At 37.4% G+C, this 15,695-nt stretch overlaps 1 protein-coding gene across 1 annotated transcript in view; it reads left to right on the top strand.

The window, feature by feature from the left end:
* The window catches only part of LOC110443816, a 20,856-nt gene extending 7,446 nt beyond the window's left edge, over positions 1-13,410 (top strand). Inside the window, exons 4-5 of the mRNA XM_021488237.1 lie at positions 3,004-3,650; positions 12,128-13,410. Coding sequence (XP_021343912.1) covers positions 3,004-3,650; positions 12,128-12,913 — 1,433 coding nt within the window. The 3' untranslated portion in view covers positions 12,914-13,410. The remainder of the gene's footprint in view (positions 1-3,003; positions 3,651-12,127) is intronic.
* The last annotated feature ends 2,285 nt before the right edge of the window (positions 13,411-15,695 follow it).

Below are 15,695 nucleotides of genomic sequence, written 5' to 3'. Positions count from 1 at the left end.
GGCAACGGGGAGCGAAAGTGTTTTTTACTTGTAAAATTAGAATAACATAATTACTCGAAATAAGTGAGATAATTTAAGTTGATTTTCTCTATTTAGTTGTTTATTACTATGAGCTTAACAGTTTCATGGAGATCATTCAGACTCATATCGCACATATGTATATATATTATTCTCAAAACCGAATTTATTACTTTGTAAAACCTATTAGATTTAATAAGTAAGATTTCAAATGAAGTTGATGTAAGAGACTATTCTAGACACCTTACAAGAAGACAAACAAAACTACCTGGAATCTTCACGGTGTGGGCGTTTATGCAATGTTTAACTGCATGGTATTGCAATAAAGAAAATAATATCTAAGTCCAATTTTGTTATTAGGGTAATAAGTTGCGTTTTTATTCACTATAGGTAGATAATGAACATCATTGCCGGAACAGTCTTACGTCACCCAAATGTTTGCTTCTGATAATGGTACATTCGAGACTAAAACAAGGATCAGAATGACACTGATCAGATAAAGTCTACGTTTAACGTCCTATTAACAAATAAGGTCATTTAAGCACGTGCCTCCATGTGTGTAGTGTATGCGTGCTTGCGTGTGTGTGTGCAGGAGACAAGCTATGTTGGTGCGCTTGCTTCCTTGTGATAGCGCGGATCTGATGCCGACTCTATAGTGCCATCTTACTGAATTGCCATGCCGAAGGCACCCAGAACAACATTCCCCCGGTCACATTATACTGACAACGGGTGAACCAGTTGTCGCAATTCCCCTAAAAGCTGAACGTAAAGCAGTCAGTATCAAAGTTCTACCATGTTGAAGGACTTTGGTATGTCCCGGCCTGGGGACAGAACCCATTGCCTTCCTCACTTGGGCGAACGCTCAACATTAAAGCCAAACGTGATGTGTTGCCAAGCAAGGTGCTAGGAAATAAAGGTAGTTAGAAGTAAAAAGAAAGATAAAGATCCCAAATATTGCAATGGACGCAGCGGATTAATTTTGGTCGCTTTTGTGTCCCCAAATAGAGGACACCAAAGCAAATCCCCAATTCTGCAGGGGGTTCCCACATTATTCGCAGGTGTATTCTTTTCCCGCTCCCCCGCCTGCAGTGGCGACCATAGCCCCAAGCGACTTCCTTTGGTAGTGGTCTATACAGGGGCTTTGTGCAAAATATTTATATATATATCACGTAACCTTCTTACACAAAATTTGGACTAGAAAGTATTCACCTCCATCAAATAGTCAACTTTGGTGTCATTCTAAGGGTATTCTTTTTGGCGGTGTAAAAGTTGCAGTTAGAATATCAGGCACCAATGCAAGCCTCGGTTTGACCACACATTTTACTCTCAAGAGAAACGTCCATGTCCTTTACGTATGATAGACAATTCATCTTACATAGCGTCCGTTATTGGATATGTCGGTATTGTGTCAGGAAGTTCGATATCCGATCACCACTGCTTACTCACACTGTATGTCTTTTATCTACGTTATTATTCAGCGCCATTTATTATGCTGTCAACTACATTTGTAAACACCATAGTAGTGTTTTGTGACACATCTACTATGTCCTAATTAATTAGAACGGGAGTAAAGGTAAAAAGGTGATCTAATATGGGTGACAGTGTGCGCGTGTAATGAAATGATGTTGATAAATAACATAATTAGAAAATTTGAGCTGAGCGTTCTAACTCGGCATCAAATCAACAATACATTAAAAAAAAAAAAAAGAAGAGAAATAACAAGAATTTGTACAAGAAAATGACCCTTTCAAAATCAATTTCAATTTTGAATTGATAAGTGTTATAAGGATCTGGCAGATCTGTTGTAATAATTGTGACGTCATTATTTAAACGCTTGTGAAATTACAATTGAAATATAATGTCGAATTATTACATATGTAAAAAATAATGTCGCATAGAGAATATTTCATAGCTTCCCGTTGAATACCATTAATATCTCACGTTTATAGTTTTCATGAGGACGAGTTAAAATGAAGATATAGTATGGCATACGAGTGATAATGAAGATATAGTATAGCATACGAGTGATAATGTAGATATAGTATGGCATACGAGTGAAAGATGTATGATATATAATATTCAACGGGAACACATTGAATTTCCATTTATTATATTTTTAAAGCAGCATGACGCAAAAACTGCTGTATCAAAAAGCGCGGGATTTCGTAGCGTAAAATGATGACACAAGTTCTGATGACGTCACGCTTGACAAGGCAGAGTGTCATTTTAAATGGGTTACTCAACGCACTTATATCTTTGCTGCTATTATTTGGTGAGATTTCCAAGCAGAATTAAATCAATTGTGTAGTTATGTAAACATAATGTATGTTGCAAAGGCGTAACAAAACTACCACTTATTCTGCCGTCGCTTCATCTGAACTTGAAACTGAAAATCTACGTAGTGAATTGAAAGTAACGTTCTGATTGGACAATATTAAAAGTGATATGTTTATCTGTTAATCGTTCGTGAAACCTGCCCTGTTTTTAAGTATTCTCATATCAAATTAAATAGCTGTAATTTTCAAATCTAAAACGTCGCTGGACAATATGCGATGGATACTGGTAAGATAGTAACTGTGCTTTTAAGAAACTTGTTGGACACAAGTATATTGAAATACCTTGTACTATTAAATAAAACATCTTCTCTCTAACATATTCACATATATTCACATATACTAATTACACTCTGGAAAACTACAAATGAATCAAAATTATGTTGATCATATGAACAATAAAATTCGTAAAATTTCAATTAGAATTCTTATTAGAATATGAGTATTGTTATAAGCCAAGACGAGGTGTTTAGATCACGGAGCTAGGTCAAAGGTCAAGTATGCGATGAAATATTGTTAGTTTTTCTTTTTCACATTTTTTTTAAACAATGAAGCTATTCACTTGTAATACGGTCACTCGACCAACAGCTTCTTCATGACTTGTCGATTAACATGTAGCCATAGTAATGTAGGAAATGTCTTCCTTTCACAGAGAAAGACAGGTTCCTACCGGACAAAGATGGTAAAATGTCAAAGAAGATGTTGAGTTTTTTATCATTATCGCCAATGGAACAGCACGAAGAGCTCAGAAGGTGGCTACGATTTTTCGTTTACGAAGTGTCTCCGGCAGAATACGCAAAATTAATGGCGGATTTCAAGGAAACGGTGAAAGACCTTAAAGAAAATCAACAGAAAATGAAAAGTATTTCCGATTTGGATATTCAAACATTCTACAGGAAAATTTTATTCCAGAAAATTTTAGATATTCAGGACAAAATTGTTGACATTTACCACCAAAAACGTGAAAAACAGGACGAAATTGTCAAAGAAGGATTTGATATCCTCACAAAGCGACTGATTGTTGGTGACGATATCTCCTTCTCAAACACCGTCCGATCAGACGATCTCCAACAGGTTTTGTTGGATCTGAAGCTTCTGGAAAACGAGAAAAAAGTAGTGGTGTCGGGGACACCACTGAAGTCGAAAAGTTACGAAAATGTCTTGGAACAACTGCAAGAATGCGAGCATAGTGCGGCGGTCGAGACACCCTCGACTGGGTCGTGTTCGAGTAGGAAATCGTCGCCATTACCAGAACTTCCGGTGGCGGATTCCCGGTTCGCCAATGAGCTACTACTAAGTGTAAGTATCATGTTATTCGTGTGCCTGACGTCGTAGCTATTACTGTAGTTTCATTCTATCGAATGTCTTTGTTTGTCATTTTTAGACATTTTCATTCTGTCTTGGAGCGTTTGTGACTGACTTACATACTCTCCTGGACTTGGCCAGAGACATTGTGAAAAGAACTACACGTGGTGCTCAAGTTATTTCATTCAGAATCTACTGAGTATCTCACTTCACCATAGGTATTTTTTGGGATTTTATGACTGATTTCTTTTTGTGTTATTTTCTCCTCAGTTTTCATTTTGACTTTGCTATGGACTAATGGAGTGACTATTACGTCTTTCCTTGTGTGCTGACGCTGTGTTATATACTATACGGGTTTGCTTTCGTCTGTAATCAGTTTCCTCCTGTTGTAAAAGCTTCGTTCGTATGCATATGATTTCGGAGTGATGGTATACATAACGGGTATTATTGATGTTAAAAGTATTTCACCCCAGCTAAATGAAGCGTTTTAACTTTATGACATTAGAATGTATTTTTTCGGTTATGGTGTGAAAAACTACTGCCTCATATTCCACCACAATCGATCCAGGCGCAATCGCTTCCCTTTTACTCCATACCAGCACAACATAATTGCAGCCATGAAGGCGAAACTTTCTTAAGATCTTCATTCATGTTATGATATGCCTTTCAGAAAAAGCTAGCAGTTGTTCTGATTCGTGAATAGAGACTGGTGAGTTTTAATGCGCTGTAGGAATACGCTGGTGGTGTTTTCCTTTCTGTAGCCCGTGAGTAGGTCGCGTTAATGAGTAGGAATACAAATGGTATATTGACCACACATATATTGGTCTCTGCCATCTCTAATCATTATTATTATACCTTCTGTTAAAATCTCGTAATCTGATTGGTGGAGAAAGATGTGAACATTTTCAATGTTACTTGCTCGTTTTACAAAGATAAAGAAGACAGGGTGACATTCCAAAAAATATCACATGCGCCAACCGTATGCGTGCACGGTTCGTCCCAGTGCCAGGGTGTTATTCCAAAAATTGTTACATGCGCCAAACGTATGCGTGCACGGTTCGTCCCAGTGCCAGGTTGTTATCAAATCACATTCATGGTTGGTTCATTCGACAACTGTGGAGATGAAGTCTTGGTTTATGTCAAATCAACACAAGGACCTTTAAAAATGTTGAAGTGGTGAAACACCTAAACATGACACTCGGTCAACAATGCTTCCTTGGGGTGAAAATATGCAATATCGCCTTCTCATGAATGTGATTTTTATTTTAATATACCGAGTGTCATGTTTAGGTGTTTCACCACTTCACCATTTTTAACAAACGCATCGCCAGTAGTCGACAAACGTTTCAGAAAAGTTTTCACTAGGATGAACCAGGGGCGCATACATTCGGCGCATGTAACAATTTTTGGAATAACACCCTGGCACTGGGACGAACCGTGCACGCATATGTTTGGCGCATGTTATATTTTTTGGAATGTCAACCTGTCTTCATTATCTTTGTAAAACGAGCAAGTAACATTGAAAATGTTCACATCTTTCTCAACCAATCAGATTACGAGATTTTAACAGACGGTCAACAATGCTTCCTTGGGGTGAAAATATGCAATATCGCCCTCTCATGAATGTGATATTTATATAATATCAACTGTCTGGTCTTATTAGAAGTAGTACCAAACAGCCTGCGCTATCGGTCTTTTTAATATATTTCTGCCAGTAACCGTGATATACAGAATCTGCTTAGCTCTGCTATTGTCGCGCGGTTGTCGATGCTGTATATAAATGAGGCTGTATGTTTCATGTCTGTTATACAATGGTATATCATAACGTATACGACTGTTTACTGAAGCGCTAATTAGTTGTAGCAAAGATATTAATTGAGTGAGAATTAATTACAAAGTCCAAAAACCAATAATGTCCTTGATATGTACGCCATTTGATTTGACTGAAGTTCGACGTACGAGAATGTGAAATAAAACACTACCTGTATTTAATTACTAAGCACGTTTTTCCTAATGCTCTTGAACAATCACATTCCAATGAAACATGAGTTTACCAGTATATTTGTGTGAGAGGGTAAAAGAGAGAGAAAGTAATAGAAACTCAGCGGTGTGTCAATTCCGTCTTTGCGTATTGCAGAGTTATCTTCTCTTGTGAGCAGGTATTGATTGTTAAGTCATTTGTTTGTGAGAGTAACGTCATCAATTTTTGAGAAAACGACGTAACTTTCTCACACAAACCAATGACGTAACAATCAATACCTGCTCACAAGAGAAGATAACTCTGCAATACGCAAAGACGGAATTGACAAACCGCTGAGTTTCTATTACTTTGATCTACGTTGCAGTCAGTCGTGCTTGGTCCGTTCCTTTAATGACTTTTTAAATGAAATATATGCAGGAAATAGTAAATGTGAGTGTACATTTTGTGCGTAGTTTGTGTAATAGCCTCGTCTTACGAGGAAATAAAGAATGCGTGTTTAATCATCACAGTACATGCTATTATGCATTGGCCCTTTTTGCATTTCGTAAGTTTTTAGACCCGGATGGTAAACATAGATGTACATCGATCTTATCAGAGAAATCCTCAGATTGATCTAAAGAGCAAAGTTGCTTAAAATAACTTAAAATAGCAATGGATCACGTCAACTGCTGTACCTGAGGGGGAAAGGCGTTTGTTTTGTACGCAAACATATTAATATAGAACTTCAAAGAGGTGGTTGTAAAATTTTACCGTTTACAGATTGGCTTTGATCAATCCGGAGTGTTTGTATTCCGAATTTGAAACATTTAAACCGGTATATCATACGGGAAATAAACTTCACATGAAAATAATCTGATTTATAGTATGACGCTGTTATCAGCAAATGAATATTTTGTAAAAAATAAAAAAAAAGGGAACTTATAACTGCGACACTTCCATTTGCTGATAAACAAAAACAAACTTGTTCATTAAGAGATAATGACAACTCGCAAGTACAACCTGATAACATGTTGTCAGGTTATCCAATACGACCGAAGGGAAATATCGACATTGCTTCCCATAGTCACTTACCCATAGTTTAGGGCGATTCATTGTTTTATACTATCGTATGACACTCCAGATAAGTATACGTTACATGTTTATGCGTTAGCATTCTATTCGATAAAAACTAGCTGTCACCGGACCGATAGCGAAACGTCCGCAAACTGAGCCCGACCGAATGGCTTCAGGTTATATGACTCATTATAGTTTTCCATATAGCAGGTTTTTACGACTTCAATCACTGCAAATTGCTTCTAAGCCAAAAGCAATTAATTGTTGTAATCTTGTTTTTGTGTGTACCTATATACTGAAATAAGGCATGAACACACAGCGATCTGCAACGTGAGGAGACACATTTTTTGTTAATTAAATCTTGTCTGCAATAGTAGAAGCCAAAAGATACAATGAAGAAGTAACAGAAACCCAGATAAAAGCATGTTTTAGCGCAATAGCTTACGAAGCTGCGATACAATATTGGATATTTACTATCTTTTATGCTATCATTTTTTGGAAAGATTAATGCATGTCTTCTTTTATTTTTAAAGATTAAACAATTTAAACTTTTAGTCAAGCATTCCTATACATCTCGGCTTTAGACATTTAATGTGCGGATTTAAGTCCATATGTATATGCTCCTACATAGTTTGATACCAGACAATAAACTTGTTTGTCTCTTGTGACAGTCACTTTGTAATCCTTTATATTCCATTTATCGACTGGTTTTTGCTTTGATGGGGTCTTACATTTTTATATTTCTTTATTCCACTGAGGACCATACAATATTCTATAGATAAACAAAGATAGGCAAAAGGTTTCCTTCGCACGAATTACTGTGTGCGCTTACTTACGTATTCTTTGCTTCGTTTAACTGAAACTATTATTGCCTTCTTTTCACAAAACATAACCTCAGTCTTAATGTAACAGTATCGTTGAATAACAATGTGAAACCATTGTACCCCAAACAGATCTGTGATATCTCTTTGTGTACAACTGTTTGTGTACGTCTCTTTGTGTACAACTGTTTGTGTTCGTTTCTTTGCGTACAACTGTTTGTGTTCGTCCCTTTGTGTACAACTGTTTGTGTTGGTTTCTTTGCGTACAACTGTTTGTGTTCGTCTCTTTGTGTACATCTGTTTGTGTTCGTCTCTTTATGTACTACTGTTTGTGTTCGTCTCTTTGTGTACAACTGTTCATGTTCGTCTCTTTGCGTACTACTGTTTGTGTTCGTCTCTTTGTGTACAACTGTTCATGTTCGTCTCTATGTGTACAACTGTTTGTGTTCGTCTCTTTGTGTACAACTGTTTGTGTTCGTCTCTTTGTGTACTACTGTTTGTGTTCGTCTCTTTGTACACATCTGGTTATGTTCGTCTCTTTGTGTACAACTGTTTATGTTCGTCTCTTTGTGTACTACTGTTTGTGTTTGTCTCTTTGTGTACAACTGTTTGTGTTCGTCTCTTTGTGTACAACTGTTTGTGTTCGTCTCTTTGTGTACAACTGTTTGTGTTCGTCTCTTTGTGTACAACTGTTTGTGTTCGTCTCTTTGTGTACAACTGTTTGTGTTCGTCTCTTTGTGTACAACTGTTTGTGTTCGTCTCTTTGTGTACAACTGTTTGTGTTCGTCTCTTTGTGTACAACTGTTTGTGTTCGTCTCTTTGTATACAACTGTTTGTGTTCGTCTCTTTGTACACATCTGGTTATGTTCGTCTCTTTGTGTACAACTGTTTATGTTCGTCTCTTTGTGTACTACTGTTTGTGTTTGTCTCTTTGTGTACAACTGTTTGTGTTCGTCTCTTTGTGTACAACTGTTTGTGTTCGTCTCTTTGTGTACAACTGTTTGTGTTCGTCTCTTTGTGTACAACTGTTTGTGTTCGTCTCTTTGTGTACAACTGTTTGTGTTCGTCTCTTTGTGTACAACTGTTTGTGTTCGTCTCTTTGTGTACAACTGTTTGTGTTCGTCTCTTTGTGTACAACTGTTTGTGTTCGTCTCTTTGTGTACAACTGTTTGTGTTCGTCTCTTTGTGTACAACTGTTTGTGTTCGTCTCTTTGTGTACAACTGTTTGTGTTCGTCTCTTTGTGTACAACTGTTTGTGTTCGTCTCTTTGTGTACAACTGTTTGTGTTCGTCTCTTTGTGTACAACTGTTTGTGTTCGTCTCTTTGTGTACAACTGTTTGTGTTCGTCTCTTTGTGTACAACTGTTTGTGTTCGTCTCTTTGTGTACAACTGTTTGTGTTCGTCTCTTTGTGTACAACTGTTTGTGTTCGTCTCTTTGTGTACAACTGTTTGTGTTCGTCTCTTTGTGTACAACTGTTTGTGTTCGTCTCTTTGTGTACAACTGTTTGTGTTCGTCTCTTTGTGTACAACTGTTTGTGTTCGTCTCTTTGTGTACAACTGTTTGTGTTCGTCTCTTTGTGTACAACTGTTTGTGTTCGTCTCTTTGTGTACAACTGTTTGTGTTCGTCTCTTTGTGTACAACTGTTTGTGTTCGTCTCTTTGTGTACAACTGTTTGTGTTCGTCTCTTTGTGTACAACTGTTTGTGTTCGTCTCTTTGTGTACAACTGTTTGTGTTCGTCTCTTTGTGTACAACTGTTTGTGTTCGTCTCTTTGTGTACAACTGTTTGTGGTCGTCTCTTTGTGTACAACTGTTTGTGTTCGTCTCTTTGTGTACAACTGTTTGTGGTCGTCTCTTTGTGTACAACTGTTTGTGTTCGTCTCTTTGTGTACAACTGTTTGTGGTCGTCTCTTTGTGTACAACTGTTTGTGTTCGTCTCTTTGTGTACAACTGTTTGTGGTCGTCTCTTTGTGTACAACTGTTTGTGTTCGTCTCTTTGTGTACAACTGTTTGTGTTCGTCTCTTTGTGTACAACTGTTTGTGTTCGTCTCTTTGTGTACAACTGTTTGTGTTCGTCTCTTTGTGTACAACTGTTTGTGTTCGTCTCTTTGTGTACAACTGTTTGTGTTCGTCTCTTTGTGTACAACTGTTTGTGTTCGTCTCTTTGTGTACAACTGTTTGTGTTCGTCTCTTTGTGTACAACTGTTTGTGTTCGTCTCTTTGTGTACAACTGTTTGTGTTCGTCTCTTTGTGTACAACTGTTTGTGTTCGTCTCTTTGTGTACAACTGTTTGTGTTCGTCTCTTTGTGTACAACTGTTTGTGTTCGTCTCTTTGTGTACAACTGTTTGTGTTCGTCTCTTTGTGTACAACTGTTTGTGTTCGTCTCTTTGTGTACAACTGTTTGTGTTCGTCTCTTTGTGTACAACTGTTTGTGTTCGTCTCTTTGTGTACAACTGTTTGTGTTCGTCTCTTTGTGTACAACTGTTTGTGTTCGTCTCTTTGTGTACAACTGTTTGTGTTCGTCTCTTTGTGTACAACTGTTTGTGTTCGTCTCTTTGTGTACAACTGTTTGTGTTCGTCTCTTTGTGTACAACTGTTTGTGTTCGTCTCTTTGTGTACAACTGTTTGTGTTCGTCTCTTTGTGTACAACTGTTTGTGTTCGTCTCTTTGTGTACAACTGTTTGTGTTCGTCTCTTTGTGTACAACTGTTTGTGTTCGTCTCTTTGTGTACAACTGTTTGTGTTCGTCTCTTTGTGTACAACTGTTTGTGTTCGTCTCTTTGTGTACAACTGTTTGTGTTCGTCTCTTTGTGTACAACTGTTTGTGTTCGTCTCTTTGTGTACAACTGTTTGTGTTCGTCTCTTTGTGTACAACTGTTTGTGTTCGTCTCTTTGTGTACAACTGTTTGTGTTCGTCTCTTTGTGTACAACTGTTTGTGTTCGTCTCTTTGTGTACAACTGTTTGTGGTCGTCTCTTTGTGTACAACTGTTTGTGTTCGTCTCTTTGTGTACAACATTTGTGTTCGTCTCTTTGTGTACAACTGTTTGTGCTCGTCTCTCTGTGTATAACTGTTTGTGTTCGGCTCTCTGTGTATAACTGTTTGTGCTCGTCTCTTTGTGTATAACAGTTTTTGTTCATCTCTTTGTGTACAACTGTTTGTGCTCCTCTCTTTGTGTACAGCTGTTTGTGTTCGTCTCTTTGTGTACACATGTTTGTGTTCGTCTCTTTGTGTACAACTGTTTGTGCTCGTCTCTTTGTGTAAAACTGTTTGTGTTCGTCTCTTTGTGTACAAATATTTGTGTTCGTCTCTTTGTTTACAACTGTTTGTGCTCGTCTCTTTGTGAACAACTGTTTGTGTTCGTCTCTTTGTGTACAACTGTTTGTGGTCGTCTGTTTGTGTACAACTGTTTGTGTTCGTCTCTTTGTGTACAAATGTTTGTGTTCGTCCCTTTGTGTTCAACGGTTTGTGCTTGTCTCTTTGTGTACAAATGTTTGTGTTCGTCTCTTTGTGTACAACTGTTTGTGCTCGTCTCTTTGTGTACAAATGTTTGTGTTCATCTCTTTGTGTACAACTGTTTGTGCCCCTCTCTTTGTGTACAAATGTTTGTGTTCGTCTCTTTGTGTACAACTGTTTGTGTTCATCTCTTTGTATACTACTGTTTGTGTTTGTCTCCTTGTGTTCTACTGTTTGTGTTCGTCTCTTAGTGTACTACTGTTTGTGTTCGTCTCCTTGTGTTCTGCTGTTTTGTGTTCGTCTCTTTGTGTACAACTGTTTGTGTTCATCTCTTTGTGTACAACTGTTTGTGTTCGTCTTTTTTTGTACCACTGTTTGTGTTTGTCTCCTGGTGTTTTACTGTTTGTGTTCGTCTCTTTGTAGTCATCTGTTTATATTCGTATCTTTGTGTACAACAGTTTGTGTTCGTCTTTTTGTGTACAACTGTTTGTGTTCATCTCTTTGTATACTACTGTTTGTGTTCGTCTCTTTGCAGTCATCTGTTTATGTTCGTCTCTTTGTAGTCATCTGTTTATATTCGTATCTTTGTGTACAACAGTTTGTGTTCGTCTTTTTGTGTACAACTGTTTGTGTTCATCTCTTTGTATACTACTGTTTGTGTTCGTTTCCTTTTTAACAACTATTTGTTTTCGTCTCCTTGTGTTCGTCTTTTTTTTGTACCACTGTTTGTGTTTGTCTCCTTGTGTTCTACTGTTTGTGTTCATCTCTTTGTGTACAACTGTTTGTGTTAATCTCTTTGTATACTACTGTTTGTGTTTGTCTCCTTGTGTTCTACTGTTTGTGTTCGTCTCTTAGTGTACTACTGTTTGTGTTCGTCTCCTTGTGTTCTGCTGTTTTTTGTTCGTCTCTTTGTGTTGTACTGTTTGTGTTCGTCTCTTTGTGTACTACTGTTTGTGTTCGTCTCTTTGTGTACAACTTTTCATATTCGTCTCATTGTGTACAACTGTTTTTGTTCGTCCCTTTGTAGTCATCTGTTTATGTTCATATCTTTGTGTACAACTGTTTGTGTTCGTCTTTTTGTGTAAAACTGTTTGTGTTTGTCTCTTTATGCACAACTGTTTGTATTCGTCTCTTTATGCACAACTGTTTGTGTTCGTTGCAGGTAAAACATCAAATGCTGCCACAGTTTGAAATATTTAATCTAGAACGAGATCTGGAGAATGTTCACGCCTGGGTATCAAATGGGGAAATAGAAGAAAACAACGCAAAAGAAATTTTCGAGAAATTATCCAAATTCTTCGAGCAGGAATCATTGTTAAACCATGATATAAACTTCTGGGCCCCTAGTTTATCCTCGAGAAGACCAGTATCGGCGCCCAGTTCTGTTCTAACAGACTGTCTTCTGACTGATCAGTTCAAAATGCTTGCAAGAAACCCGTCAGTTTTTGGTTCGGGAGTCAAAATGCTGATTGACCCGAGTCAATTGAAACCCTTTATGAAGGGTAGAAATGGGCAGGAGTTCCGGCCCGCTCCGAGGATAGTCCAATACCCATCGACACTTCTTAGGTACGCGCACAATACCGGTGATAAAAACCAAAATGGACATATCAGAAGACGAGTGTCCACTTCAAAATATGACAAATACAAAACTCAATCGTTGACCGGACATTTGCCAGTCACTGTCCACTACACCGGACGGCCTAGATACCCAATCAGCCATTCTTTACCGAGAATGTCACAACTCTCCCAGATACCTGCGCAACCTTCGCCTCGAACAAGATGGTCGGCGCCATCACCACAGCCGTCCGTGACGCAGATGCCGAGGATTATGGTCAAAGAACCCGACAGTCGGTATACAAGCATAATACACAGGAGGATACAGAACGTTGAGGGAGGAACTGTTGTCCGATACACAGCTACCTCTATGGGGAGGCAGACATCTTCCTGAGTAGTTTACTGATACCCATTGCTCTGTGTGAAGGCAGCCACTTTCCTGAATAATTTACTGACACCATTGCTCTTCGTGAAGGCGACCACTTTCCTGAGTAGTTTACTGACACCATTGCTCTGTGTGAAGGTGGCCACTTTCCTGAATAATTTACTGACACCATTGCTCTGTGTGAAGGCGGCCACTTTCCTGAATAATTTACTGACACCATTGCTCTGTGTGAAGGCGACCACTTTCCTGAGTAGTTTACTGACACCATTGCTCTGTGTGAAGGTGGCCACTTTCCTGAATATGAAGGCGGCCACTTTCCTGAACGGGTGTCTAAATAGGCAAGCATACTTGTCAATCAACCATAGTAATTAGGTCCAGTGTGAATAAACTCTGTGGTGTTCTAGGACCCAAAACAAGATTATTTTCTGTAATTTCTTATCTTGCTATTCTAGGATTTTGTATTACACTATTCAATGATTGCTGATTAAACTCATTATAATCTCTGATTTTGATTCATCCAATTTATTATTCTGATTACACAAAAATATGATTTTTATTTAACTGATATAGGAATTCTGATTACACTTATCTACGATTCTGAATTCATTTATTTATTATCTCTTTTTACACTAATCAAAAAAATCTGATTACACTAATCTATGATTCTGATTACTCTTATCTAGCATTACTGATTACACTACTCTAGGATTCTGATCACATAAATCTAGCATTTCTAATTACACTCATCTATGATTCTGAAATAATTTATCTATGATCTCTTATTACACTAATCTAGGATTTCTGATTGCGCTTATCTACGATTATGATTAATAAAAACCAATTACCTTTAACTGAGCTTGATCGGTTGATCTCAGTCGAGGGCTAAGATTCTGTAACATAATCCAAACCGAGGCATCAGCCGATGCTGCGATGTTAAAGAATCTTATCTCGTGACTGAGATAAATCGATCTCGCTCAGTTACAGGTATTAGAATGTTTTTCTCGCATCTTTTAATTCGAAAAAATCTATTCAATTTTGCTAATGACTGTAAGTGTCCCGTCTTGGGCTTCAACTTAATATGACCTCTACACTACTGAAGCTACATTTGAATGCTTCCGCGTAAAAATGCAGCCTGTCTTTACAAAGAAGACAGCAAATTTCGACGTCTAGATTATATTTTATCCAAAATATCAGAATTCTAACTACATAATTTACATTAAAACAATACATATAACGTCAAAACAGAATATCGATAACGCAGATTGTCGATTTCGAGCCGTTTCCGCGCGGATGAATACGTCGCAGTGGAAAAATTCCGCGAAATGTCACGTAAAGGTACAAGACAGATCGGACGAGTTAGAAAATTCTAGCATGGGATAGGACTTAGGATATGTCTGTCTGAGGTACGATAATACACTAATCTATGATTTCTAGTTACACTAATCTATGATTTCTAGTTACACTAATCTAGGATTTCTTATTTTACTAATCTAGGATTTCTGATTACACTAATCTAGGATTTCTAGTTACACTTCTATGATTTCTAGGTACACTAATCTAGGATTTCTAGTTACACTAATCAAGAATGTCTGATTACACTAATCTAGGATTTCTGATTACACTTATCTAGGATTTCTAGTAACACTAATATAGGATTTCTGATTACACTAATCTAGGATTTCTAGTTACACTAATCTAGAATTTCTGATTACACTAATCTAGAATTTCTTATAACACTAATCTAGGAAATCTGATTACTCTAATCTAAGATTTCTAGTTACATTAATCTAGGATTTCTGATTTCACTAATCTATGATTTCTTGTTTCACTAATCTAGGATTTCTGATTTCACTAATGTAGGATTTCTGATTACACTTTTCTAGGATTTCTAGTTACACTAATCTAGGATTTCTTATTACACTAATCATTCTAATTTATTCACATGTGTATCTTCCGGATGTGTCAGAAAATCAGAAGTACTTGAATGTTTTAGTATAAACTGCTTTGGTAAAGAGGTTTATGTCTCTCACAATAACGGTAGTAGGTGTTACTAATCACCGATCACCTATTCAATACTCAATGTAAACATACCTCCCCTCATCACATACAGGAACTTTCATATTACCTGTTTGCACAAAATACATCAGTATATATCATGAACAAAACACTCTGTTTACACATGTTAATTTTCATTTCATGTCATCCCTAATCTAAGCATGTGGTTACACATCACCCCTCGTCACAAATATAAAGTTCAATACCATCCACTTGACACCAATATGTAGTTAAATATGACCCCTCGTCACAATACGCAGTTCAATAGCATCCCTCGTCACAGAGTCGTAGGTCAATATCACCCCTCGTCACAAATATGTAGTCCAATATCACCCCTCATAACAAATATGTAGTTCAATATCATCCACCATCACAAATATGCAGTCCAATATCACCCCTCATCTCAAATATGTAATTCAATATCACCACTCATCACAAATATGTATGTCAATATCACCTCTCATCACAAATATGTAGTCCAATAACACCCACCATCACAAATATGTAGTTCAATATCACCCCTCATCACAAATATGTAGTCCAATAACACCCACCATCACAAATATATAGTTCAATATCACCCCTCATCACAAATATGTAGTTCAATATCACCCCTCATCACAAATACGTAGTTCAATATCACCCCTCATAACAAATACGTAGTTCAATATCACCCCTCATCACAAATACGAAGTTCAATAGCACCCCTCATCACAAATATGTAGTTCAATATCAC

The sequence above is a fragment of the Mizuhopecten yessoensis genome, unplaced genomic scaffold, assembly GCF_002113885.1.
Source record: "Mizuhopecten yessoensis strain PY_sf001 unplaced genomic scaffold, ASM211388v2 scaffold716359, whole genome shotgun sequence".
Lineage (NCBI taxonomy): Eukaryota > Metazoa > Mollusca > Bivalvia > Pectinida > Pectinidae > Mizuhopecten > Mizuhopecten yessoensis.
This window is presented reverse-complemented; position numbering and strand designations above follow the sequence as displayed.